The sequence below is a fragment of the Typha angustifolia genome, chromosome 8 (genome assembly GCF_048772165.1).
Source record: "Typha angustifolia cultivar Huaian chromosome 8, ASM4877216v1, whole genome shotgun sequence".
In the NCBI taxonomy this organism is placed as follows: domain Eukaryota; kingdom Viridiplantae; phylum Streptophyta; class Magnoliopsida; order Poales; family Typhaceae; genus Typha; species Typha angustifolia.
Genome location: NC_133246.1, coordinates 1,499,643 through 1,527,510, shown reverse-complemented (window position 1 = coordinate 1,527,510; position 27,868 = coordinate 1,499,643). Strand labels below are relative to the sequence as shown.

Here is a 27,868-nt window from a genome sequence, read left to right as displayed (position 1 = left end):
GAAAAAAAAAATTACGGTAAAAATTATTTTATTCTCGTACTTCAAAAATATCTCAAATCAGTAAATATACTATGACTAAATTAAAACTATTAAATTTCCATCATATTTATTAAAAAAACATACAGATTTTATGAATTATCAAAATAGCTATGATACTCAGTTAACTTTAATAGAAATACTAACAGTCTTATTTTAATTATAAATATAAAAATTAGTTTTAAATTTTTTAAAGCATAAAAAGATAAAATAAATTTAGACATAATACATAGGTAAACTGCATTTAACCTAGATCATTAATATCCAATGACGAGGACTTTAAATATTATGTGTTATCTTAAATATATATTTTTAATTAGTTAAAGCCACGGAGTTCGTACGGTTGTAAATTTGAAGTCTTTATATGTAAACAAAGACGGTATTTTTATAGAGCTAGCTTCAATGGCTTATTCGTAAAAATAAAAAAGCTCACAGTTTATCTTCTTCGGCTAAAAAACCCTATCTATTACCACGAGAGTTCGTCTTTTTGGAAGCGGAAGTGAGCTCGCACTCCAAGCCCCCTGCTCTCCGCAGCACAGCCATGGATCTCGCTGCCTTTTCTTACCAAAAGTTCGTCCAATTCGCGGTGGAGCGGACCCAACGGCACACCACTCTCACTCCTCTGCCTTCCCAGGTTACTTCCTTCTTCTAATTATTCCTCCTCCTCCTCCTCCTCCCTCTAATTCTCCAAGGACTCCAAAGAATTAGAGTATGGGAGTTTTGACGTTTTGATCAACGAGTTGCGTGTCTGTTGAACCTTGCTCTTACGCCCACAAAGTGTTTGCCTTTTGTACTAACTGGATGTTGGTATCCTCTTTCTCGGGTTGCAATTGGTGTTTTGATGCCTATTTGGTCATTTATCTAGAATGACGGGCTCAGTGCTCTTATCTCTGTCGAGCTAATTGCGCATTTTGTTGCATGATATTTTGAGACCCAGAACTGCTTTTCTGATGGTTCTATCTGTAACTAGATAAATAAAGGCGTCACTTTGCTGACTTTTCGTTACATTGTGGTTGATTCTGAACCGTATTGCATCATCTTCCCTTGTGTATCATGAATTTTTTATGGCCCTTTTCGTGATGGAAGAAGAAGTTTCTCTGTTAGATAAGCTGATACTGTAGAACGTAGTGAGGCTTGATAAAATATTGTCATCACAAGTTTAGTATGGTTGCAACAGGTTATCAAAATGAACTATTTGATGCAGTATATGCAGATCTTTTGATCACAAGAGTTGTTTCGTTTCCTCTCTCTCCTTTTAAAATTGGGGAACTATTTCTAAGACAGCAATATTAAGTTTCGTGTAAGACAACAAATTTTTGAAACTTCATTAGAGACTGTACTTACAAGTAGAAAATACAACTATAACAAGTCAGCATTGAAAGGTTCTGATAGGACCAGAGAAAAGATTTTCCGTGATGTTAAGGATTGAAATATTATAATACAAGGCAGCTGAAGTAAATGCCTAATTGCCTTGTCATGTCTAACGGAGTAAGATTCCTCGAAAGGGATTCATATCTTAGTTGGAGGTATAGTGAAAGAGGATATGATTGATGGTAGGAAGGAAGCATAAATCTTTCATTGAGAGAGATACAAAGAAATTGTAGGGCTTTCATGAGTAACTGCAATGTGATCTCCGTATCATGGCTTTTGATGGTATATCACATTAACTACCATTAAACTAATAGTCACTTCCAGATTGTCATCATTACTACTATTTCCATTGTTGAGATTTTGTTACCTTATCTTCATTTTTCCCTCATGGCTTTAGGAAAAGTTCAAATTTGTCAAAGCCAAAGATGATAAGACAATTTTGAATGCACTTTCATTTTGTGCACCTAAAATTAGACTCCTCCGTAGCTTGACAATTGAAGACAGCAGTGCAATGCAGGTATCTCGTCCTTTTCCTTTGTCATTTTGCGTTTCATTCTCCTACTTCCCTTAGCACTGCCAGATTATCACAGTTTGGACATTTTTCAGTTTCAACTAGTTTTCTTGCTGATCCTATCTAATTACTATATATTTTCTTTCTTTGCAGGTCCTTGATTATGCTGTATTTTCTAAACCAGAATATGATCTACCTATATTTTGTGCAAACTTTTTCACAACTGCTACTCGCAGCATTGTTGTCTTGTAAGTTTCATCATCTTGAATGATGTTTCCTTGTGTACTTTTCTGTCCCTGATTATTATTTTGATCACCGAGAGTGGTGCCCGTTAACTTTATGTCTTAACAAGCAACCTCAGCCCAACTTTGTGAAACTTTTTCACAACTGCTAGTCGGAGACAAAGAGTTTCATCATCTTGAATGATGTTTCCTTGTGTACTTTTCTGTCCCTGATTTTAATTTTGATCACCTAGAGTGGTGCCAGTTAACTTTATGTCTTAACATGCAACCTCGGCCCAACTTTGTAGATTTCTTGGTTACTGTCTGAAAATAAAAAATGGGCATGATTAGGAAATTGTTCTTTTTGAAAAGACCTTCCTAAACTCACGCATAAATTATGATTGCTAACTAATAGCTAAGCCAAATAAAGGACCTTACATTTGCTATGTTATATAAATTGGTTTTCCAGGGTTGCTTACATAATGTTTGTGTCGTTTTTGGAAGTTTACATAAGAGAAAGTTCTACATGCAAGATAATGTTTGTCCATAATCTTTCTGTGTTTTTTCTGCAATGAACCTTGTATTGAGATGAGGGCTTTAAGTCCTTTTTTTTTGAAAAAAAATCAATATGCTTTCTGCAGATAACGATAAACTGATTATTGTAATGTTCTTGACAATTTTCATCTAGGTTTACAGTTACCATTCCTTTTTTACTCTTTATTTTTCATCGTTTAAGTTCCTCTGGTTATGGTATTGTTCTTAAATATGTTTTGTTAAATTGGATGTATAGTGAGCTGGAAAGACCCTCAGTAGTTGTTTAAATTAATTAATCAATTGCTTGTAGGGACCTTAATCCCTTATATGATGTCACTATCCGAAGGGATTACAGGGAGAAATATTACAAGAAGTTAATGCCTCTTGGCCAGAAATATGCTAAGGTGCTGAAATTTCAAACTTTCATGCTACCAATTATGTTACTGATATTTTTCATATTAAAGTTGCTATATGTAGCTTCACATCTTTGATAGAGAAAATACAGCTTTTCCCATGGGGAGGCAAGGTCACAAGCGAGTCTATGAAATTTTTCTCACCAATTGTATTATGGACTACATTCACTTCAAGCCAATACAAGCATGACGAACTATATTCAGCTTTTGTGGACTACTATAAGGTATTGGACAATCACTTTTGTTTGGAGCAGTAGAAATATTAAAAATTATTGAGCTAAACCAGATTGTTAAACTTCATACAAAGTATTATCGGAAAAAGTGAAAAACAACTTCTAGTAAACTGTTAAATTTTAATAAAATTTTAATTGGTCTTGAGACTCTGGGGATCATGGGAATGTGGAGGATTTAAGTCATAAGAAATTTGTCAATTGTGTTATGTCCTTTCCTCTAGCTTATCAAATTGTTGTACTCTTGTAAACAGGTGTAGTGGTGAACTTAATTATTTGAAAGATATAAGTGGAACACAAGGGTGAATCTATCATTTTAAAATATAAACTATTCATGCATCATGATACAGAGTTTTTAAAAACAGTTCTTTATTTCTATAGGTGCTTAGACGCCAGCAAGTTTAAGAAAATATTCTCATCTGTTTTGATTAGCAAAGATTAAAATTCCTACCTTTATCTCCACTTTTAGGAAATGCTTGATTTTGTCTTTTAAAAAATCATCAAACCCTGTTGTCCAAAAACTTTGTATGATGATTGATAATTTATTTCTGAAACTTCATTATTGCAGTAGATATACTTTCTAGTATTATCAGTTATTAGCTGATTGATAGAATATTCGCAATATTTTTGTTCTCTAAATTCATTCTTAACCCGTAACAGGCATGGCTTGAGTTAGTAGATCAAGCAGTTGAAGAAAAAGACACTTCGCAGATCCTTCAAAACCTGGAAGCACAACACAAATATCTTACATGGAGATCAGAAAAGGTTCTTCCTTTTTCTTGGGAGAAATCAGACTTTCAGAGCCTTTAGCTATGTAAATGCTTCATATAGTAGTGCTAATGCTTTCATAGACAGTAGTTGGTTGGATCTGGAGCTTCCTCTTTTACGTTATTTCAAGTGTCATGATAGTTCTCTCTTCTCAATGATTTTAATCACAAATATCATTAGCCTTTTATTTTGGCATAAAATATTTTTTCATGATTATTTATCCACTACATGCATTCACATCTGTTTGATATTTTTGTTAAATTTTAAGAAATCAAATTACCATTAATGAGTTATTTGCTAACATATGGTCATACATCAGGATCCCGGTTATCCTATTTTGAAGAAGTTGGTTGGAGAAAGTCTATCAAAGGTACCATTCTCAACATTATTTGGAAAAAAAATAAACCTAGCTTTAATTGTTGGTGCAGTTTTGAGATCGATATTTTTTCATCCTTCACTGTTCACAGGACTTGGTAAGGCACTTTCTCTTCGAAGGTGTCAATACACTAGGAGCCAAGACATTTTTGGATTACTTCCCTGAATATAGATGTGAAGATGGGGCAATAAACCATAAACGAAGTGTGATTGGAAAGTCTTATGAAACTCGCCCATGGGATGCCGAAGGGGATTTCATTGGTGGTGGTGGGCCTGGATAACATCTTCTCTCACTTGGAAAAATTTCTCCTCTGTTGTGAAAATTTCCTCATCTCTAGAGTTGTTGTATCCATAATTTCTGATGTAACTCTGACACTTCGTCGGCTGAAGATTCTTCGCATGCCTTTTTCAATGAAATGTTTCAAGTTCCAGTCACTGCATATTGTCTGTTGTATGCCATGGACAACTATTCAACTACTCATTTCAATAAAGAACTGCTCATGTGTTATTATTCTTTGATTCTTGTAACAAGAAAGCAGCAGTGGAGGGGGAAAAAAAAAAAAGGAGGCAGTCTGTGTTGACCGAGACCAAATGAAGAGAAATTTTTTGCTGCCGGCCTTGGCCGAAAGCAAGGAAAGGAAGGAGAGGTATGTGAGGATAAACCCTTTGATCTTTCTGGAGGGCCATAGCAGCCTAAACTCCACTACATTTTGCCGACCAGTTACTAATATGAGGATCATTTTTTAAGATGTCTCTTATATTATCCAATACTAATTGGTTCCAAATATTTGTTTAAAGCTTGCAGAATTCTGTCAAAAGAGTTGATTCAACCTAGTTTAAAGATTAAAAAAGGACTAGTGGTGCAGGTGAGCTTCCTAATTTGGATATGTATGGATAGTTTATCCAGATTCAACCTAGATGCAAAGCAATTTATTCCTTAAAACTAGTGGGTGAAAAAGGATCAGATTATATCTGACCCAATGATTCAGTTTTGCATTCGAGTTTTGGCAATCTGTATTCATATCCTGTTAGCATACCCAAATAGGAAAATGGATATAAATGAAAATGAATTCAGAGACATCGGATATCCAATCCGTATATATAGTCATCCTTAGCGGATATGATAATTAAGAATCCGTTCCCCATCGCAAAGCCTATCGGGTCGGTAGTGGGAGAAACATTTACATACCCAAACCGTTTATAACCGGGTTTGGATTTTTCAGTACCGACCCGTTTACTTCAAATTGCTGGGTGGGAGGTGGTGGGTCCCGCTTCTGCTTGGCCCTCCACAATTTGAAATCCAGAACCAGGACTGTGTCTTCCAACGGCCTGCACGTTTTGACTAGCCGTTAGATGCCATCATCACAAGTTTCCCACATATCATTTATAACGGGTATTGTTCCATTAATTATGGCTTTCAAATAGATCCTTGTAATTTTAAAATTTTCAAATTGCGATGTATTATAGGGTGTTAAATGAAAAAAAAGAAAAAAGAAGTATCCGTGCTGCCACTTACTTGGACTTTGGACGCAAGCAGCCAAATGTGGGAGCTCCAATGAACATACCAAATAAACAAAGAAATCCCCACCACCATCAAAGTGGAAGTCAGCATTCAAATTTCCTTCGTTGTTTCTCTTGAGCTTTCCTCCTCTTTCCACCTACTCCATTTCTCCTAGAACAAGATGACTTCCAGTTCTTGCAATTGGAAATAGGCAAATATACTCCCATCTTTCTTCCACCAATGGTTCAAAGGAAAGCACCCAGTAAGCTTGGTTCTATGCCAAAATCCAAGAAGGAAGAAGTCAAACCTGGAAAAGGAGATGATGCAAGGAAGAAGATGAAGGAGCTGAGATCCATCAAGAAATGGAACGGGTTGCCGAATTATATGAAGCCCACAAGCAGTTCAGATGCCAGAAAGGAGCAGCTGCAGGTAATAAACCATCTTCCTGGTAACTCGAAGAGTTTGAGTAAACTCAAAGCTTCCTCCTCCTCTGCGAGGGTTCTAAAGAAAAAACCAAGTTTGAAACCACTAAGGCCTTCCTTGAAGAAGAACATAGGAAGATTTGTATGTCCCAAGTTGCATGTGAACAGAGCAACTTGCTCATCAACTCTGAAGGATTCCAAGCTCCCTAAGGCTTTGGATCTTAATCCCGGCGGGACCGAAGCCGAAGGGACTTCGGCGAAGAAGGTTTGCCCGTATACGTATTGTTCTTTGAATGGTCATAGGCATGATCCTTTGCCTGCTTTGAAGAGTTTCTTGTCCTCAAGGAGGAGAATGATCAAAACCCAACAGCGGATGAAACTAAAAGGGCCTTCTCCATTCAGAAAGAAGCACCCAGGGAAGGATGAGAAGGAGACGGACATTCCTGCGCAATTAATTAAAATACCTTCTGGTTTGAAGGTAACTACCCTGATAGAAGAAGCAGTTTGTGATTTCTTCGTTGAAATCTATTCTAAGCATAAAGAGGAGGTTGGAGAGATCAAAGATGTCATCAGTGGAAACACTGTGACCATAGACTGCAGTGAAAGGGGAGGAGAGGAAGGAGGAGTTGCTTTGGATGAGCAACACCAACCCAGTTCAGATATGTTCTCGGAGGATGGTGTAGACCAGGCAAGTGATCTTTCAATCGAAGAAATTGATGAGATGACGAAGTTTCTTGAATATGTAAACTGTGATCAGGAATTGGGCAAAGACAATGATGGCCTTGCCAAAAGTGGAACTAAGTTAGCAAATTTTACAGTCTGTAATTTTGATTGCATAGAGCATATAGATCCCTTTGGCGACAATGACAGTGAAGATGGTGATGATCCAGATGCTGGATTCCATTTTGAGCCAGATTCCATTTTGGTCGCTTGTGAGATTACTGAAGATGGTGTAGAGTTGACTCGAGAAGCACATGAACAATTTGCTGATTATTGTAAACTTACGTCTGGAACATTTGAACTTGATGTACCAGAGGGAAATAAATGGAGTAATCCGTCAAAAATGCAAAGAAGCGACCAAGTCGACGGTAAAGAGAACACCTCCAATGTTCATTCAGATGGTGAAGCATTTGAACCAGTTGATGTAGAAGGAAATGATATCAGCATGAAAATGGAGATAACAGCATGCAAATTAGAAAACACAACTGAGGAAGATGAAGTCGATGAGGCATGCCTTGCATTCAGTGGAATGAGCCTAAGAGAAGATGACTGCATTGACTCTAATGCAAAATTCTCTAACCGAACTCCTAGTGATGCCAGCATTCAGCAAAGCATCAGAATGATAATCACGAGGAAGAGTCTAACTGAACAATCACAACATATGGAAGACTTCGATCCACGGTCTCCGAGGCTTCTTCCATTAGAGCCGGACCCAGAAGCAGAAACGGTTGATCTCAGGCATCAAATGGTGGATGAGAGGAAAAATGCAGAGGAATGGATGATTGATTATGCGCTTCAGAAAGCAGTCACAAAATTGGCTCCAGATCGAAAGAGGAAGGTGGCATTGCTTGTTGAAGCTTTCGAAACTGTTCTTCCATTGCCCATGTATGATAAATCCATGCAGCATGAGTCGACCAGCTTCACACAAGCAAGGCCTATCCAAGCTTGCAACTAATTATCGTAAGATGTAAGAACATTGAGCAAACTCATGTTCATTAGAATATTCATTGGCTTATTGTCAGATTCTTTGACATACTTTTATGTTCTAACTGTCTCGTTTCCTTGTTGCACAGTTATCACCTAAATCTAATCTGAGTTCTAAACAAATAACTCATGGGTCAGTGCCAATATCAGCACCAGGGGCCAGCACTTGGAGAGACTATGTTCTACATAAACAAGTTAATTATGATATTATCAGCTTGCATATGTGGAGTTGCAGAAGAAGCATTTACAGAGAGTAATATTGACATGTAAATTCGAGTTGTCTCGGGCAATTTTTATGTATTCTCTGACAAGTGGGTGCTTAAGTGTTCTTGTTCGGAAGACACTCCCACTTATCTCACAGATTGTATATATGAATATTCAGAGTTATGCTTATGAGTATTTCTGGGTATCTTTTTCTTCTAATGTCTGACGAGATCATTTCTGCTGTCTCGTATTATGTATCAGTCATAATACAGAACTTCATCTCTGCAAAAATGATAAGAGTATAAAAGGAGGAGGCTGCCACCTTAAAGATCAAAGTTAAACTATACCAGCTATAAACTGCACTAGAAGTGGTATAGGAATCCCTAATCATCTTATCTTTCTTTGACAACGATACCGATCAGACTCATTTAGTTGTTTTACAAAGTCCATATGTACATGAGGGTATACAACAGACAGAGAACAGTCCTACCACCATGGATAGAGGAGGCTGCAAGAGAAATGACCACCATCTTGGCAGATGGCAGAACTCATGAACAACCAACAGGATACAAACCACCAAAAGCAAACGGGAGTAACAGGACAGATAAAGAAGCTCAATTGAGCAAAAATTCTGTAACATCTTGGGCATCTAATTTTAGCAACCAGTTTCGATCTTAGATTTAATCAGCTCTAAGGAAATCGTAAGAAAGCTAGGCCTTGACCACAAAAGAAAATTGATGCATCTGCAAACATTGCAAGCGTTCAGTGTGTTTCATCAGAACATTCGAGGTACATAGCAGACCATTAGGGAAATACCAGGAAGATGTTATTCAACTTTTAGATTTAGATTAAATAAATGATCAGTTACATGACAGTAAATATAACTAACAAATAGATACTTGTACAAATAAATACATTCTTTCACTCATTTAATCGTCCCATGTCTTAACTCCTCACTGGCTTCAATCCCTGGACATTCATTTAGGAGGAGATTAAGGTCCTCAAACAGACTCTCCAACTGGTTTGAGTTTGAAGTCTTCTCAACCATGGAGTTTACTTGAGATTTCTGTTCTGGATGATCACAAGACTGCATTGACCCATTCTGAAAAATATATTTGTGGTACATCTTGAGTGCATCATCTGTTGAGATTGCTTGCACAGATTTGTGTACATTCTCGAACCTTTCTCTTGTCTCATAACTAGGCACCAATTTTTCTTTTGAGCTCTCAGAAAGCTTAGCTAGTGCACTGTGGATTTATAACATGAGAATTTTACGATGAGAAGAATAAGTGAAAAAGAAAATTTTATAAAAATATTCAATACCTTGTAATGCCCCTAACAAGGCCCCACTTGTAACCAACATGCATAGATTGCTTAAAGCCAGCATTGAATCCCTCTTGGGCAGAAGCTTCCTTTCCCGCTGTTATGCCGTCACGGTACCCCATCTAAAGTTATGATCATAATCTACCTTCAGAGGATAGTAGATAGGGAAGATAAAGATAGACATGAAGATTAGCACATTCTATCTAAGTCAGAATGCTTACTGTATGAAATTGGTTGTGCCTCCATTGCCATTCTCTGCTTAAGCCAGATGCACGATTCAATCCATCATCAGAAGCGTCATCCCATATTTCATCTTTGCAATAGAAATCATCACACCACCATCATTAAAAACCAAAACAAAAAAAAAAGTGATAACATCAACTAATGCAGCATAATTATCACCACCAACAACTGAATCAAAATGAAAGTAAACCCGATGAATTTATACTAATTTCTACAAAGTTATATTACCTCATGCCAGGACATGACATGACAAACACATAAGACAATAAAGTAATATAGTTGAAACCCATATAACAGAAAAAGAAAAAAATTTGAGCGACATCTACCTTGTCAAGTGTTCTGTGAAATCCAAGCAATATGGATTACAATTTACAAATTGATTTCAATGTCACTTGAGCACAATAAATTTGTATCATTTTCAGACCCAAAAGAGGAGAATTATAAATAAAAAAAGAAAATAAAAAAGTTATCACAATTTATTTATCATGAATTTTCTCCAGTAAGCAGACTTCTTCACCTTGCACTTACTCTTCGCTGGGTAATTGGAAAGATAACAAGAGGGTTTTATTGGCAGCAGTTGGCTTGGGGAAGAAGAAGCTTATAGGGAATATGGTCTTCTCGAATTCAGAGAGGGCCCTCTCTACAGCTCACAAAAGGCCCATATTTGTGAGTTCTACAATCCAAATTTCTAGGTCTACAATTACCATTAGCCTGAAAGCTATTGTAAAACTTGCTGTTTGAGCTCATATATACTGCAACGAATATATTTGGACTCTCTTTTAAACCATTGTGATACTATCCACGTTACAGTTATTAAAAATTATAACACTAAAATGCAGACATAAAAGAAGAAGCTACCGGCGGCTTCTAGTGGTGATCACAGCATATCATAGTTTCTTATCTACTGAGGAGAAAAAGAAACACATCCTTGAATGAAATTAAAAGATGGGATTTTCAAGGTCAATATGTTAATTAAAGATATGGCAAGACTTTGTTAGGACATCACCACTGCAAGCAAATGAATTTAAAATAAAAATAATAAAAATAAGTTGAACAAAACTACTACTCATGAATCCTGAGAAACCAAGTAGTAAGTCGTCTAACTTGCAGATCAACATCTATTTTCAGCACCTTCGCTTAAATTTGATATTTTCAAGATACAAAGTTCCCTCAAAAGGAAAATCTGGAAGGATATATGACAGCTGGATAAGTGTATTACCTTGGTCGATCTCAGGCTCATCTTTGCCCTCGAAGGGGTCGATCCTCGCGCCCTCAGCTGCGGCGGGTTTCGTTTCCGTCGCCATCCGAGAGGAGGAAAGCAATCTGGAATCCGAATTAGCGAGTGATTGCATTGAATTCGAGGTCCGGGAAAACCCTTAAATATCCTACCCTTCAACTCTTTCTCCATCGTTTATTCTTTTTGGGCCGGCCCAAGGCCCATAACTCTTTAATCTAATTCACGATCACTATGGGCTCCTAGTTTGGGCCTGTGGACTATTAAAATTCTACTCTTGTATACTTAAAACTAATAACTCTGCTTGGGTCCAGACTATTAGATTGAAAAGCGTCAGCGAATTAGAGACCGAGATCTAGCTTTAATTTCGGTAGTCTTTGGTTGATGAAAAGGTAAAGAGATTTTTTTTAAAAAAAAAATAGAGCGATGAACTCCTCACTTATATCTAAAAAAACCTATTATTTTTTTATTATTTAATTTCACTTTATATTCCGAGAGGATAAAGTTACTCTTTCCATATTTTTATATATATTACATGCTATCATTAATTATAATAATTTTTATTAAACGCTTATTATGATTTCTTGCTAGAAACTTGTGCTTGTCTCTGATTGAACTGCTCAAAACCCACAGATTACCATCTTGGCATTAGTATCTTATTTTTCTTAGCAGCACCAACACTACACTGGAGATTGAAGATTATTTGCATGGAGAGCATAATGAACAAATAAAATTTTCAAACACATAATTGTATGAGCAGGTGAATCCAATGGTACCAACTGAGTGATGAAGTACCCATCATTTCACCTGACCAAGACCCCACTAGTGACCTCGAGCAGCTTAAGTGCCCATAGGTTCAATTAATTTAATTTAATTTAATTAATTAATTAATCAGCTGTCTATTTTTGAAAAAGAAAAAGAAAAAGAAAACAAACCAACTAGGAGAAGAAAGTAAAATGGAAACTCCAACCCCTTTCACACTGTGTACCTCCAATTTTGTATATATCCAACATACAAGATAAACAGAGACCAAGGAAAGGTTAAGCTGTTAGATTAAGAGACTAATTAATCAACAAATCATATCATCTGCTTAACAGAGAGCTAAATGAGGGGTTCTGCAATGCATTCCACACCATTTGTCATCTTCTTGCTCCTAAGTAGAATAGACTGGCAATTGCCATGCAGAGAGAAACCACAAGAAGAGACTAACATTATTAACATGGCAAACAGACCTAGCAGCCAAAGAGAGAGAGAGAGAGAGAGAGAGAGAGACTTGGTATCCAAACTCTTTTTTTCACTATTATGAGTCTACCACCTTGTCAGAAATTGAACTCTTTTCTTTTTTTCTGAAATGTAGTGCATTCATAAGAGGGAAAATATCCTATAAACAAACATCACTAAGTGATTAAAAAAGAAAGAAAGAAAGGCTAAGAACATAACCCAAGCAACTGGTGGAATCCCTTCTCCTCGTGGGGGGAAAAAAGAAGAAGAAGAAGAAGAAGTAGTAGGATGATTAAAGATTTAATCAAACCTCCTGCATCTCCAAGCAGAGATGGTGAAGAGCGCGCGATCCTGCCAACAAATCAAGAAGCAACCGTTCTCCTCCTTCACCTTGTAGCCGTCGCAGGCGAAGCCCTGCAGCAACCTCCTCCCCTGCAGCAGAGCGTAGTAGCTCAGCGGCAGCTTGGCGAAGCCGGACGTTTCTATCCTCCTCGCCCACCTCTCCAGCTTCTCGTGCCGCTCCCTCCTCTCGGCGCCCTCGCAGGAGATGATGTTCTTGATCTCCTCACCGAAGAGCATTCTTTCAACCCTCCCCCGCTCCGCTGACTGCCGGGGCACCGTCGACTCCAGGCAATCGAACAGCGCCGCGTAGAAGTTGAGGGCCTCGATGAACCGCTCGTTCAATGTCGGTCCGTTGTGGTTCGACTCCTGCTCTGTTACAACCATGACCTTCGGGGAGAGCCCCCAGAGAGCGGCGAGGAAGCTCTCTGTCGTGGATTCTGGGCTGCGCTCCTTCTCGAGCATTTCGACGAGCACGTTGCGTGCGCTCGGCTTGTCCTGGTCGGAGTGCAGCAAGCGGTGGAGTTGGAGGACGCAGTTGATGGCCAATGCTTCGCCGGTCTTGACGCGGAGGTCTTCGATGTTTAGGCAGTCGAGACGGCAGACCACGGGATTGAATTGGAAGGGGATGTCGAGGCGCTCGGCTTCTTTTGTTAAGCACATGGCGGTGTGGGTTAGGATCTGCTTGTTGTCGTGGACGCCGGTGATGCGGAGGTGGGGAGGGCCCTCCGGGCGGGAGGCGAGGAGGCGGAGGAGGTCAAGCATTTGGGTCGGGTCGGAGGCGTCGAGATCAATGACGTGAATGACCTTCTCGCCCTCCATGGCTTCGATGATGGATTGGTTGGAAACGACGAAGGCGAGGCGGAGGAAAGGGCAGAGGTCGAGGAAATGGCGGCGAGCGGAGAAGGAGGTGGTGGAGGTAATGGGGGAGGAAGAGGAGGAGGAGGCGTTGAGAGCACGGTAGAGGCCGGGGAAGGACCGGAGAAGAAGTCGGCGGGCGAGGGATTCGGTAAAGTAGGAAGCTATACGCTGCATGGCGTCGCCGTCGGGGGAGGAGAGGAGGGAGATGTGGTCGAGGAAAGCGTTGGCTTGGTCGAGGTTGCCGGAGGAGACGTGCGTGGCGCAGTTGAGGAGGAGATGGATCAGGTAAAGCCCGCGCTCGTCGGATTTGAGCTCGCGCAGCCACGGCGCGTACGGTGAGGTCGAGCTCGGAGGCGAGAGAGACATCGAGGAAGAAGAAGAAGAAGAAGAAGAAATAGTAACCAAGCTGAGTTTTTTCTTTTTCCTTTTTGAAGGAAAGATTGGATTTTTAAGCCAAATTCAGAGCAAATGAGTCGGTGCCCCTCAGATGTTTGCGGAAAAGTCCTGCAATATAATAGAAAACTAAATAGGTAGTCGACAGGAAGAAGATTGGATAAACTGGATAGCGAGATGAAAGACTTGGGACCCTTCAGGTGCTCGTGAAAAGTCCTACAAAAACAGAGATAAGTAACAGAGGAGGAAACCTTGAGAAGAGGCAGTTTTACAAGAGTTTCAGCCCAGAAAGCAAGAAAGAGCTTGAGTAACAGGGCGGGATTTTTATAAATAAATATAAAAAGAGAGAGAGAGAGAGAGAGAGAGAGAGGGTAGAGTACAGCAATGAACAGTTAATCCATGCTAGAATTCATCTGGCAAAAGTTCCAACCTTTTAGCTTTGGAAAGAACCAAGAAGATATCAAACAGGTAACCATCAATCATCTCACAGCACAACAGTATGGGCTTTTTTCTGATAAAGTTTTTCTCTCTGTAAGAACAGCATTAGTAGCCCCAAACACTCAAAAGTTGGGTATTCCTCAAAACCTCCACATAGAGTCCAAAAACATCACCACCTGAATAGTTTCAAGATGTGCAACCAATACTCTTTTCCTCTCCTAACACCCTCTTCAAAAGTCTCTTTTTTATCTAGGTGGTGGTAGTGGGGGGGTTGAGGGAGAGAGGTGTTTGAAACTTTGAAAGGAGCCCAGTTTTGGGTGTGTAAGAGACAAAAGGGAAGCTTTTTGTCACCACAGCCTTGGTGTCTGTTTGGGAGTGCAAAGGAATATGGAATTTGTGTGAAGGAGAGCCACCCCACCCCTTCCACCCTTTCTCTTCCTCCTTTGAAATTATATTTTAGTTGGCTTGGAGACTTGTCTTGATGTGGGTAGATGGGGAATAAGTCTAGCCTAAGTTATTCCCCATCACTGCTAGAAGACAAGAGGGCCCTAACAAAAACAAAAAAACTCCACTTTCCTCATGGGGTTTTGTTTTCCTTTGGGGAATGGAGAGGTAAATTAGTGTAAGCCTGCTTCAATGATCCAAAAACCTCCCACCCTTGTCATTTAGCTCATGGCTTTGGCTTGTTCCAAGTGTTCTTATCCTAAGGTTAAGGACAGTGAGACAAGGAAATTTGGGAAGAGGACAAGGAGAGGAGTGAGAGAGACATAGTTGTCTGTTACTCATGCCACCCCCCTCCACTCCACTCCACTACACACCACCTTTGATGTCTTATGGCTACCACCAATACCATTGGGGAAAAGACTTCTTGGATTCACTTGTGACACCCATTTGCTTTTCATCTCTTTGTGACAACACACAACACACACACACACACACACACATGTGTATGTGGTAAAAAAATAAAAATAAAAAAGAAAAACTTTAGGTAAAGGCAAAGTAGGCACACACACACACACACAAAAAAAAAAAGAAAAAAGAAATTGAAAGTCCCACTCTCCCCCACTTTGGATTCATGTGGAACTCATTTTGCTTTCCATCTTTTGTTTCTTGGACATAACAGTATTACACTCTTAGGTGGTGGAGCTTATTCTGACTGGGATTTTACTGCAGCCTAACTGATTCCAAAACTGGTTGAACTCCTAAAATTAAATCCATACGTTGATTGATACGTATTTGAATCAACAACACTCCATGCAATCAAGAGTCATTTACTTATATCAACTACAAAAACGTGCATGATTCTCCACCTTATATATTTATCAATAATGAATAATAATAATAATTAAAAAAAAAAACCAGCTGGCTCCTAAGCTTTTAACATAAGATTTGGGTTTGCTTATATTTCATAACATATATGATGTAACTTTGCCGTGTCAACCACAACTTGTCTAGATATTGATGATTAGATTAGATCCCAATCTTTTGTGAACCTCACACATGCATATGCATATGCCAATTCATTCAAATCATCCTCTGAAGTTGATGATGATGGTTGGTGGTAATCGTTACAACCATCCATGTAGGATTGATTGCTTAGGAGTTAGGATAGGATTGTTTTCCATGTTTGGATAAGATTGGAATAGTTCTTATCTAGTACGACCACTCCCCAAATTACTATTGAAGATTAGGATGTGGTACAGTTGAGTCCTGTAACATCATAATGACGAAATAATAATACATCCATCAAATGTGTTAGATTCTTATACCAATTTGTTAGTAAGCCAAATCTGACACTTAAAGATGCAACAGCTGGCTGGTAGCTTTACATTAGAAGTAATGTATCAATCTATCTCTTTAGATATCTGGCATGGTTTTGTCGTCTCCCTAGAGTTATATACGAGGTTCTATCCGGCATAAAATTAGTATAATACATAATTATGCTCAAATAATTAATATAATTTGTATAAAAGGCTAATTTATTGGGATACAAAGGTACCTAAATGCTACAACTAAATCACTAGCAATGCTATATTGCCGAATCAAAGTTTTAGGTTAAATATTACTGAGACACTATTATAAGCTGCCACACTGTTAAACTAATCTTTCAAACCACTATATCACCGACCCGTCAAACCTAAGCTAAATTTATCTATACTTATAAAAAGAATAATTATTTTTTTCTGTCCATATTATGGCTCAATCTCATAATCTCCTGGTGTGGGACAAGTACCGACCTATCTATAGCTATCATTTATGTTACATATAGTTGCTAAAAGGTTTAATATACTTATGTTGACTACTTTCAGATTCCAATTTTAGTGGCACTGATTTAACTAGCACACCAATGGTTTTCATATATTCTTCTATAATGGAGTACATATATTTTTTTCTTTAAGTCGCGTCGTTGACTAAGCGTGTTACATCGTTGAGCTACTCGTTTAAATCATCGTATTACTAAACATCGATCTAATTAAGCTACCAAACTACTATATAATTTTTGTAAAAATAATTTACTTTAAACTTTACTAAAATTAATTTAAATATATATATATATAAGGTCAAGTTTTACATATATTTGAAAGACCAAAAGAATTGAAGTGCAAATGACGCAAGTCATGACGGTGGCGGCGCTAACGTGGTTGCTACGTTGATCACACTTTATACATGACTAAGGTATAAAACACCACATGTGACTACCTCATTCAAATCACAGTTAGGTATAAGAGTGTGACAGCACCCCCCAGATCTTTACGAATTTTTCTTCTTTCTTTCTTGTGTGGATCAATAACAACAATCATAAACACTATTTTAGCTAGATCTCGCTCTACATTCTGTGATTATTTTGACTTCCACCGTCTTCCACCGCCATCTTTTACTTCCATTGAATCATAAAAAAAAAACATAATCTAATTCTACTGTTCTTTTAAAATCCAACAGTACCTCCAGAACTATCACTGTATATAACCATCTCTAGTATATATACACATACACACATATAGTTAAAGTAACGGTAAGAGTGGTAAAAAAAAGAAAGAAGAAAGAAAGGAGGAGAAAGAAGATGGATGGATTAGTTTGTATTTGTTGTTATTAGAAGAGTGGGCAAAGTTAGTGGTTAAAAGGACAAACACTTGGGGCTTTTGTCGCAAGGGATTTGGAAAGGTTGGCATCGGTCCGTACGAAGCTTTAAATGGGTGGCTTTCACGAGCTCTTGATTAAAAATAATAAACAGGGATTTGTAAGCTTGTGATGGTGGGTGTGGGTCATAATACTTGGTGGGGGGAAAGGGGAAAGGGGAAAGGGGAAAGGGGAAAGGGGATGGGGAAGGGAGAGAATTCTCCTCGCCATTTGTTCTTCTCTTCTTGCTTGGCTCCTCCTAAACATTTGATACTACGAACAAAGATGGTTAGCCAGAAAACAAGCAGATACGCACAAAGAGGTAGGACCAAATGACTCCTGTTCAAAGCTGAAAGCAGTGCCACAGAGTGTTGTTATATATTGTGGATTTCAACTCATATGGACAAGGAACTATGGATCATTCATATTTTGGCTTTGTTTCTAGTACTACTACTACTCTTTTGGTGCTAACTGCTAAGTCTCCTCTCTCTTATATTAAAGAATAAGGGAATATTTCATGTCCAATAAAATAATAAGAACAAGGCAATAATCTATGAATGAACCTTATCTGTGGCTATATATTAAATTTAAATAAATTAGCTTGAACTGCTTTCTACTTATGTAGTGTTTCGAATGTAAACTGGTTTGGTGGCGTCATGAATCATGACCACACTCAATAAGATATTGAAAAAGTAACAAATATAGGAGATATTTTAGCAGATAAATAAATAAATCATTTCCTATAATGAATAGATGAGGAGAGATTAAAGTGATGTCTTTATAAATAAAATAAAATGTTATATTAGATTTTTTTTTTTTTGCCGATAGAGTTTGTAGATGAAATATTAAATAGTAGAGAAGATGAGAGAGAATAATGGGTATTGCTAAACTGATTTTGAGATATATTATTGTTTGGATACTAAAGCAGTATAGCCCTCAGTATACTGATTTGAATTTAAAAACAAAGGCTCAGTATTATCTGACCAGAATAATAGCAGCTAGGCCACACATTTCCAAATCTTCGAGCGATCCCAAGAAGCAGTTTTTCACACTTTAATCATGATAGGAGCACTGAGATATCAAGGAAAATAAGAATCAAATATCTTTTGCTGTACAGCATGTCTCTTTGGTTCACACAGAGAAGGAACTATACAAGCCTATAGGCTATCAGTTAACAAGAAAAAAGAATTTCCAAAATAAATCATATCATCAATATGATAACAAGGATATCATCTGGATTCATCTGACCTCAGTAGTCAACTTTGGAGCACCAAGAGATTGTCATCTCTATGTACTCCACACCAGCTTGAAAATATTTCTGCTAGCGGCTATGCTTATCATCTTACTCTTATTCTTTAACATCTCCTCCTGAGCACGAACATCTCCCTCCTTGACATTGTAATCAAGCACAATCATACATTAGTCAATGATATAATATAAAAAAATGTGTAGAATTCCCATGGCTCCAACTTTAATACTACTATTCTAAAATATGTCTATAAAAAAGTGCATAGCCTAAGCACTTAATGAAAGTTATTACATGGTCCCTATTTCAGGAAGAGATCAAGGGTTCAAGCAAGACAGATTACTCACGAGCTGAGAGTATGCTCGAGCGAGTGATAAAACAGTCGGGTAAATGTCAGTGACGGCAAGGGCAACTTCTTCTGTTACTTGTGGAACCTGGATTAACATAATACAAACCATGACCAAAGTTATAGATCTCACATTTGCCAGAAAATAGAAACAAGAAGACCATGAAGACAATATCTCACAGAATAGAAGAAACTTATTATAAATATTTACTACTCTGCTAAATATGGCGCACTTGGCACAAGTAAAAAGCAGCAATGCTGGAGATCGTAAAGAGTCACCTGCATTAGTTGGAGGGCAAATACATCTCTAACAGTAATCTTCTCAAGATCTTGACATTTCCTAACAAACTCGTCATAGGACAGACAAAGTCTAAAACTTGTAGATTCATCACAGAAGTGTGTGTTGTAGTACTGCACTATTGACTGTGTAAGGTAGCCATATCTCCTCATGGTATCAGCAAACCCGGTTGTCCTCTGCACATCAAATCCTTCCAATATCTCTGTGGTGAAACATCTGGAAATACAAAAGTACTTGGGATCAGGAGATTGAACTATCATTCTATATGCAAAGTAACTATCTGATGTATCTACGAGGAGAAGCAAACAGGAAAAAAGGACACAGATTGCAGCTGTTAGATATATCATTAATGTAGGAGTAAAACAATAGAAAGTTTCGATAATTAATGTAGTCCTATTTCATGATAACAGTCCTCTTCACAGCACTTGTCAATTCATTTTTCTAACCACCTCCTGCTGTCACTGGAATCAGATCACGTATCCATAAGAGTTTGAACACAATTCAGAATCTTTTTTAATGTTAAACACACTACAAGTTCCTTGGGGTACGCTAAATCAAAAAACATTCTTCAGAGGAATCATATACTCGATGCTTTTGATAACAAGTAACACATCCCTTGCCAAATATTAGCCTCAATCCAAGATAACAAACAAATTTGCAGCCCGATGTTGTGCTTGCATATCTGATGGCATCTATTAGCAAAGGAATAGTGTAATTTTATAGATGGGATCATGGAAGGACAACATTAAGTAAATATCAGCTCAATATTATAGTTCACAACAATAGCAATTAACGAATATAATGTGCATACGCTGTTTTAATACTTTCTGCAGCTTCCGAAGAATTTGGGTCACCTTCCACCAGATATATCAGCTTTCTAAGTCCACACCTCTACAAAGTAAACAAATGACATGAGAAAAGGTATACAGGAGCAAAGCAAACATGTATGCACATATAAATAATAACATGCTTGACATATCATGACTTAAAGCATCCCATCCATCCCTAGAATTCACATAACTCCTTAAATAATCTATCGGATGACAACAATATACATTTCAAAGGCGGATTTCAGTATTTCACTCTCATTGCTCATTTTTCATTCATATATGTCGAGTTGAAAGTAGAATCATCTTAACTGTAAGAAGTAATATGAAGTAAATAGAAGAAAGTGGAACATTAAATATCAAGCTTATTATTTTACATAGGTTAAGAGCAAGCACCTGTAACCTCAATTTCTGATCTCTATATCGATTATCCCTGATCGAGCTGCATAAATCATCGACCCTTTTCCTTTCAACAACAAAGTCTAGCACATACTCCTTATTAAGCTGCCTATGTCGTGCAATCCAAATTCCATCGCCAATAGGCAAGCGTCTAACCTGATGCAATATGACACATATAGAATTATCAATTACAAAATCATAAGTTTTGGAAGCGTTCAAGGACCAAAAAGATCAATTTTTATTATTCATGCATGAGATATACCAATAGTTCCTAAGAGAATCTAGACAACTATATATTATATAAGTGATACACCTACAGCTCATGATCAAGCTCGGCTCAATATTAATTTCAAACTTGTTTTGTAGATCAAGTTTGAATCGGCTCACTTTCGAGCCAAACTTGAGCCGAGCTCTTGCGAGCTCGATTATTTTGACAGCCCTACAACTGATCCAAGATATCATGTAAGATATTTACTCACTAAGGTATTCAGTCTCCTAAGATAAAAAGAAAAAGGAAAGGAGAATTCTATCTACATAAAAAGCACAGCGGCATGTAATATAAAACAATAAACATAAGTATAGCATCAATTTTTAGCCTGCGTAAAACCTTGTTAAACTAACTAGATAAATGGAAGGCTACTGTCTCCTCCAATCTTCTTACCTTGTGAGTTCCCATTTAATGCTTACTTTGTCTTTACACAAAATAGTTTTGGCTCAATCTTTAAGGCTACTGTCTCCTCCAATCTTCTTACCTTGTGAGTTCCCATTTAATGCTTACTTTGTCTTTACACAAAATAGTTTTGGCTCAATCTTTACATCCAGTCTCCACTAAATGAAAAGGGATCAATGACTATCTGCCAACTACTTTTAAACTTTAAGAACATTGTAAACAGTTAAATACCCACCATAAAAGTACTATATTATAGTATAGTGTTTATATGATGTGGCAAACTTAGGATTTAGGACCAATGAAAACGATTTAGGATACCTAAAGCTTTTTTTATGAATGAGGGCCATGTAATTGATTTAACTATTTTGGAACCTCTTATTTCCTATTTACATTATTTTGACACTTAGCCCTTCATATCATTTACAAGTTTGACATCTATCATTTTCTATTAAATGCAGTACAAGAAGTTTGAGCTAGCAAAAGTAAGCCTACTAGTTGGCACCAGGACATCTTAAAAGTAAATAACTAGATACAAACTACAAAGACTTTAACATTATATAATTATTTTGGTAGCACCCAAACATCTCTACAATAGTCTAGAAAACTAATAGAAGAAAAAAGGAAAAAGAAGAAAGAAGAGGTACAAAATCATAGAAGAAATTTTAGTTTGTGAGTATCTAAGCACGGTTCACCTTATTAGTAACTAATTCTTGTCTTGGTAATAGAACTCCTGTATTCTTTACCTGCCTACAGTCATTAAGAAATATAGCATGTTTCCATAAAGTTTACTAACCTCTACAAAGACTTTGAACTGAGAATAGATATTATCAACGACTTTGCTTGAACGAGACCTACAACCATAGAGGAAGAGTGAGCAATTTGCTGACACTTGAAATTTTATTGTAGACCAAAGAAGGCATGTACTTTAGGTGGACAAAGATAAAATTAAGTAATGAACATTTGTTATGCACAGAGAAATCAGAATCCATTTAAGCATAAGCTGCACGACAGGCTATAAAATAACCAACAACTACAAAAAAGTAAACTCTGATATTACAGAGCAAACTTTATTAATATAGTGAGTTTTAAACAGTCCTGCAAAAGAAGTAATAAAACCAGCTATTGATGGGAATCAATAACAGAGAACATGATAAAACTATAAAATTTCTTCTGACTTCCATAATTCGTTTATTAATTCCAGTGGGTCACTACTTCCTCTACAGTTCAACTATACTTCAAACCCCAAACAAGAAGAATAGTAAACGTGATCATTTGATCAATAAGATCTGGAGGTTGATGCTAGTTAACAGGGTAGTTACCAAGATGGCAGCATGATCAGAAAAGTCCATTATTACAATTCTTTAGGGCCTTAGAAGTTCCTTTTGCCAAATGCATTCACTTTTTGAGCCATATAAGGCTCAAATAATATATGGGATTTCCATTTCAACCAATGAACAAGCCAGTCAATCAAGAAATCCCTACAGTTTAACCAACAACTTGTCCAGATGGAAGAAATCATGGATTCATGCCTCAAATATCATGTCAACTCAGCAGCATAGTTGGCGTGGGTCAATACATATTGTGCCAATGAATTATTGACATTGATAATGGGGGAGTTTACTTATTTTAATTTATCACAATTTGCCATCGCACCTTGAGGGTGGGATGGGATAAGGGATAGCAAACCTTGATAAGAGATCTAGATAAACACCATCCACCGTTTTCTCCTCTCTTTAAGAGAAGCACCAGCATTTGATCCTCAATAATTACCCATCAGTCATCACAGGCCATCATTAGACCACCTTATCACAACCTCTCCCATGGGAATAGAAGATAAGGATGAGAAGCAGCGTAAGCTTATAAAAATCCCCTTATATTGTTTTCTCCCAACAAGGAATCTGTACGGTGACCTGCACCTTTGAGAGGTGTTATTTGAGTGGCCCTTCACACGTTTAGACAGTCATGCAAAACGATGCTGTGTCCCGCCATGTGAAGAGTGTTCAACTAACTGGCCCCATTTGAAGTGGCAGAGAACATCATTCGAAGAGACTTCAAACGGACCCGAAGTAGCATGCAATATGTACCAAGTGTTGGAATGTCTGCAAAGCTACTCGGACTCCCCAAGGACCCAACAATTCGAGGCTGACTTGAAGGCTATTCTGGAAAGGATATAAATATTCTTTACACACTTTTCCAGGGTTTACAACATAAGATCATCATAGCACCACGAGAAAGAGAGAGGTGAAAGATTATCACACAGATTTCAATGAGGAGCTTTTGGATTGGATTCATCTCTCCGTTTGGTATATTCTCTATCAAATCTTATTCCCTTTCATTCTTATAATTGTGAGGGGATCATTTTGCTTTAGGATAGCTTGTTATTCCCATTTGGATGTTATTTTGTATTAGAGTGAGATTTCTAGATTTGGGATTTGGGTTTGAGTGAATATCTCCACAATATACTCTATTATGTTGATAGTGGATCCTCTAGTTGTCTGCATTTCGTGATCGTCGATGTTAAATTGTCTTGTTTTTGCATATACAATGTTTGCGTAATTACAGACACAGTAGAACCAAAGGCCCACCAAAGCTAGGTTTAGAAATCAATATGAACTTACTACGAATATCAATCAAGTACAAAATCATTCAAATACAATTTGAACAAAATTTACAGTATTTGAGAACTGATTCGTTGGCAAAAAGATAGTAATGGTGCAAAAGGAAAATAAAAGAAACTATAGATTTTAAACAAACATAATGTGTATAAACCAATGATTGTGAATTAATAGTATCTTTACTATGTCATACTAACCCGAAGTTTTCCCGATCGTCCAGAATCAAGATAACATGATAGATTTCCTCAAATTTCTCTCCAGATCTGCGAGGAGGCATAGCAAGAGAATTCATGCATCCCTCCATCAAATTATTACTGCATGTGCTGTTTATTACAGAACCCTGAATGAATTACCAGCTCTCAGATTTGGCTATAAGACATTCAAATCCATAATTTAAAGTAAGGAAGCAAGCATACATACAAATGAATTACAAGCTCTCAGATTGAATGATCTCCTAGCTGAACCAGCAGAAGCTGAAGTTGCACAGCACGAAGTGGTAAAATTACTATTTTGTCTCTTCTCTGCACCAAATAGTTGGAACAAAATTAGAAAGAAGGAACTAGAGATACATTGCACATTCCACCGGAGGACATATCTACATAAGGTCCTCTCCTAAATCTGTAATTCTTCAGAAAATATATTAAAGATAAGCATACCTACATCTATAGAGGTGCATGCAGTTAACTCTGAAGGACAGTTCTGTCCAGGAAGTTTTCCAGAATCAGAATCAGAATCAGAATCAGAATCAGAATTAGAATCAGAAAGGTCGACTTGTCCAATCTGGAGGTTCTGCCAAGAAGAAAAGGAAATGAAAGTGGTGACCACTATTAAGCAATAAGCATTTGATCGCAATTGGGTTCTCAAAATGAGCGTAACATAGTGTGCATGCTTATAGCCACTGTCTTGAAGTTAAAACATGATAGGTCAGTGATACGTCAAATCAACAAGAGGATACATCACAAACCTTCAAAGTTGAATAAAGATGAAAGGATAATGAAATGTCCTTAACAAAAATCCACGACTTTTTACATCAATACATCAAGAAGAAATAAAGATAAGACCAAAATATAAAGAAACACAGATGTAAAAAATTCAAGATCCAAAATGATAATGTAACTAGCATGAGAACTTTTGGAAAATATTCTAGCTCCATTTGACAGCTCAAATTCATTAATTGTGACAGTGTTTCATGATAAGAAGAAGCAGAAAGAACCTCTGAATTAGCAGAATTCCTCCCGTCAAGCGAATTGTGAGATCCACTATCAGTAAAGCATCCAGCAGGATCACCTAATCCAGATCTTAAGAGGCAATCACGTGCAGCTTCTTGCCCTTCTTGAGTTAGCATATACCTACTCAGAATTAGCTAGTGAATTTTAAGCTGTACAATACCCAAAATTATAAGAGCTCAATTACAAGGCAACAGCCAATAAAATAGCTTAAGGACAGGTTATTAGAAAATAAGATATCAGTCAGCTATATACCAACTAATCAAAAAACTCATCGAGACTCTATATCTGCTCCTGTTGAAAAATAATAGAATGATGGACGGTCAATTGCAAGCAGAAAGGCGTAAAATTCATTGCAGTTAGTATACAACAAAAAGAGGTCATTAGCACAAGAAAATGCATCCAATTTATTTTGATGTAGATTTAGAAAAGCATGTTTGACTGCAGTGACCGTCTCTTTTCCCTTTGCTTCCAAACAACAACTTGAGGAAATAATTTGGACAACATTTTGTCCAGTCAAAATACCTACCAAAAGGCCTCTCATTACAGTATACCAGCTTGCTCAAATTTACTTGGACCTAGTACAGATAAGGATTAACCATAATGTGGACAATCTTCCAGAAAAGCCCTCTCAAGTCTCAACAATAATCTTTCATTGCTCCACGTCCAACTCTTATTTTATGGAGAAAGGGGAACCAGAGAGACTCCACAAAATAGTTCTCATACAGTTAATCAAATTTGAGATCCCCCATAGTGGAGGAATATTATAACCTTATAAGCATCCTAAAGAGAAAATAATTAATTCTTCAATTCATTCCATAATGTGGTATAGAGACATTTAATAGTATCATGTACTTTGAATTCCACAAACAAAACAAAAAAAATATAGTAAATAACACCAAATACAACACTCAGTGATATACCAATTTCCTTAATTTTATAAACTCACTACCTAGAATTTTGAGCTGCTGGTTGTCACATATTTCCAAGATTTAGTGTGGACATAACTTGTATTTTATGAACCCTTCTTTAAAATATCTTGAGTGTACTTGACTGAATAATCAGAATGTTCATGCTTAGTGGCCTGATGCGACAAGGCAATTTTCTTATCAAATGCATACTGCACTGCATGAGTTTGTACGTGAATGATATGTTAAAGTTCATGACAGTACGATCAGTGCTTGTTAAATACTAATATTGTAGAGTACATCTTTTGAGCATGGAATCTTGATCTAGCAAGAGAAATACATAAATCAAAAAGGGCAATTCCATCTTTTTGCTAACTACGAATCTGAGCAAAGTGAGAATGCCTCCTTAAATATTGCAGCTTCAGCAAGCTACAAAGGAACAACTGTCAATAGATTCAACTCTTTCTGTACAACTACCCTACATTGGTTAGGAAAGGAATAATAAAAACAATAAAAAGAAAGAAGTGAATGACTTATTACTTTGCTGGACAGCTAGATTTCACAACTAATCCTTTTGATATCAATGTCTTCATGCAGTTCCATCCAGTATACCAGTCCCTCTGTGAACTTGCAAATTGCCCAGGTTTCCCTTTACTCTTATCTGGCCTGATGACAGAAAAAACAGACAAGAATCAAGACCTTATCACTATCCAAAAGCATCTGTAGACCTGCAAACATCAACTAATTAATATAACAACTCACGCAATAGAAGTTCTCGACAGTCCACTTGCTTCAGCAGCATCAATAAGTTCTTGCTTTTTCATAAAACTTTTCCCATTTGCCATTTCCCTGGAAAAGGAAGAAACAGTTGTATTAAATCAATAATTACATAATATTAAAGAAATTAAAATGTTTTATACCTATAAAGGGTGATCAACAAGGCATATGTCACCGAGTTCTTCTGCGGTAGGTAGCGCTTTGGTCCTTTAGTCTTCTTTCCTGTCAAATAATTTACTTTCAGAAAAGCAGAAAATTTCATTAAATTTCACCAATAACAGACAAAGCCTGGGCCGAGAACAATTACCCATCTCCCGTGACACGTTTTTAGAAAGAGATGAATCAGAGCTGGCCTCCGGAAAGAACCCTTTCATGAGCCTCAAGATCCATTGACCCACACCCCTAGCAAGAATATCCTTCAAATTATCAAGAACCCAAGAATTAGACTTGAATTCAAATATAAAAAGCCACTCTTTACTTGATCTGGGACAAATCTTTGAGGGTCTTGATCGGAGTTTTGGCGTCGCATATGTTGCGGTAGGCTTTCGAGATCGTCCCATCAAGATTATCAGATATCCTATTGGTATCCGCCAACTCTTGCCGTTTGCTCCAAAGAAAGAGCGCGATCTCCTCGTTCTCTTTGCAGCGGACCGGCCGCTTGTCCTCCATCGGGGAAGCACCGCGTCGAGTGGAGAAAGGAGATTAGGTTTCACGAAATAATCGGATCGGAAGGTTTCCCATTGGATGCCGGAGGAGCGCAAGGATTTCTAGGGCTTGGATGCCGTTGGCCCGCCCTTTCTTCATTTCTCGCATTCGAAAGTTTCAATGGTTCTTTTACATTTACCCCCCTTGTAATTTACAAATCTCCACCAGATACCTGGTACTTTTACATGTAAGTACCTAATGTTTCATAATATCATGTATGGCTCTGGAAGAAATCGATATAGGAATTCAATGATTATATGCCACTAAACTTATTCATACTATTATTTCTTCTTCTTCTTTTTTTGGTTATTTAGCTTTGATATAAATATATGTTTGCAACTAATGACATTTAAAGGACTCATCAACACCATTCAAATAATATTACAACTATC

General features: G+C 37.4%; 5 protein-coding genes across 6 annotated transcripts; 2 read left to right on the top strand and 3 right to left on the bottom strand.

The window, feature by feature from the left end:
• Window positions 1-451: 451 nt before the first annotated feature.
• Window positions 452-4,894, top strand: LOC140766123 (phytochromobilin:ferredoxin oxidoreductase, chloroplastic). 2 transcript variants are annotated; one of them, XM_073105563.1, is made up of 8 exons: window positions 457-670; window positions 1,805-1,924; window positions 2,072-2,166; window positions 2,984-3,077; window positions 3,179-3,310; window positions 3,977-4,081; window positions 4,404-4,454; window positions 4,552-4,894. In XM_073105563.1, the coding sequence occupies exons 1-8, from the start codon at window positions 578-580 to the stop codon at window positions 4,738-4,740; spliced, it is 879 nt and encodes a 292-aa protein (XP_072961664.1). In that variant the 5' UTR covers window positions 457-577; the 3' UTR covers window positions 4,741-4,894. The 2 variants fall into 2 exon arrangements, with proteins under 2 accessions (XP_072961665.1, XP_072961664.1); XM_073105564.1 differs by lacking the exon at window positions 1,805-1,924 and having other exon boundaries at window positions 452-670.
• A 1,145-nt stretch (window positions 4,895-6,039) lies between these two features.
• On the top strand, window positions 6,040-8,479 carry LOC140765189 (uncharacterized). The gene is made up of 2 exons (XM_073104141.1): window positions 6,040-8,069; window positions 8,176-8,479. Exon 1 carries the CDS (start codon window positions 6,201-6,203, stop codon window positions 8,055-8,057), a length of 1,857 nt encoding a protein of 618 aa, XP_072960242.1. The 5' UTR covers window positions 6,040-6,200; the 3' UTR covers window positions 8,058-8,069; window positions 8,176-8,479.
• A 635-nt stretch (window positions 8,480-9,114) lies between these two features.
• Window positions 9,115-11,225, bottom strand: LOC140764400 (uncharacterized). Its single transcript, XM_073102956.1, has 4 exons — window positions 11,076-11,225; window positions 9,835-9,926; window positions 9,614-9,735; window positions 9,115-9,537 (listed from the first exon to the last, which is right to left on the bottom strand). Exons 1-4 carry the CDS (start codon window positions 11,206-11,208, stop codon window positions 9,216-9,218), a joined length of 669 nt encoding a protein of 222 aa, XP_072959057.1. The 5' UTR covers window positions 11,209-11,225; the 3' UTR covers window positions 9,115-9,215.
• Window positions 11,226-12,363: 1,138 nt separating this feature from the next.
• On the bottom strand, window positions 12,364-14,598 carry LOC140764399 (scarecrow-like protein 3). Its single transcript, XM_073102955.1, has one exon. The coding sequence runs from the start codon at window positions 13,875-13,877 to the stop codon at window positions 12,612-12,614; it is 1,266 nt and encodes a 421-aa protein (XP_072959056.1). The 5' UTR covers window positions 13,878-14,598; the 3' UTR covers window positions 12,364-12,611.
• Window positions 14,599-14,781: 183 nt separating this feature from the next.
• Window positions 14,782-27,575, bottom strand: LOC140764398 (crossover junction endonuclease MUS81). Its single transcript, XM_073102954.1, has 16 exons — window positions 27,250-27,575; window positions 27,079-27,173; window positions 26,915-26,993; window positions 26,757-26,843; window positions 26,535-26,660; window positions 25,074-25,209; window positions 24,517-24,649; window positions 24,281-24,381; window positions 24,058-24,200; window positions 22,039-22,096; window positions 20,573-20,731; window positions 20,161-20,240; window positions 19,331-19,565; window positions 19,053-19,139; window positions 18,708-18,848; window positions 14,782-18,530 (listed from the first exon to the last, which is right to left on the bottom strand). The coding sequence occupies exons 1-15, from the start codon at window positions 27,438-27,440 to the stop codon at window positions 18,747-18,749; spliced, it is 1,812 nt and encodes a 603-aa protein (XP_072959055.1). The 5' UTR covers window positions 27,441-27,575; the 3' UTR covers window positions 14,782-18,530; window positions 18,708-18,746.
• Window positions 27,576-27,868: the final 293 nt, after the last annotated feature.

Excerpts from the sequence above, each read along its gene's own strand:
- LOC140764400 (XM_073102956.1), bottom strand. The coding sequence starts at position 11,208 with ATGCAATCACTCGCTAATTCGGATTCCAGATTGCTTTCCTCCTCTCGG. Across the intron at positions 9,927-11,075 it reads TGAGCCTGAGATCGACCAAG|ATGAAATATGGGATGACGCT; the intron begins GTAATACACTTA and ends TCTATTGCAAAG. Across the intron at positions 9,736-9,834 it reads GGCACAACCAATTTCATACA|ATGGGGTACCGTGACGGCAT; the intron begins GTAAGCATTCTG and ends TCATAACTTTAG.
- LOC140764398 (XM_073102954.1), bottom strand. The coding sequence starts at position 27,440 with ATGGAGGACAAGCGGCCGGTCCGCTGCAAAGAGAACGAGGAGATCGCG. Across the intron at positions 26,994-27,078 it reads AAACGTGTCACGGGAGATGG|GAAAGAAGACTAAAGGACCA; the intron begins GTAATTGTTCTC and ends ATTATTTGACAG. Across the intron at positions 19,140-19,330 it reads TTGCCCTCCAACTAATGCAG|GTTCCACAAGTAACAGAAGA; the intron begins GTGACTCTTTAC and ends ATGTTAATCCAG.
- LOC140766123 (XM_073105563.1), top strand. The coding sequence starts at position 578 with ATGGATCTCGCTGCCTTTTCTTACCAAAAGTTCGTCCAATTCGCGGTG. Across the intron at positions 671-1,804 it reads TCACTCCTCTGCCTTCCCAG|GAAAAGTTCAAATTTGTCAA; the intron begins GTTACTTCCTTC and ends TCATGGCTTTAG. Across the intron at positions 4,082-4,403 it reads TTACATGGAGATCAGAAAAG|GATCCCGGTTATCCTATTTT; the intron begins GTTCTTCCTTTT and ends GTCATACATCAG.
- LOC140765189 (XM_073104141.1), top strand. The coding sequence starts at position 6,201 with ATGGTTCAAAGGAAAGCACCCAGTAAGCTTGGTTCTATGCCAAAATCC.
- LOC140764399 (XM_073102955.1), bottom strand. The coding sequence starts at position 13,877 with ATGTCTCTCTCGCCTCCGAGCTCGACCTCACCGTACGCGCCGTGGCTG.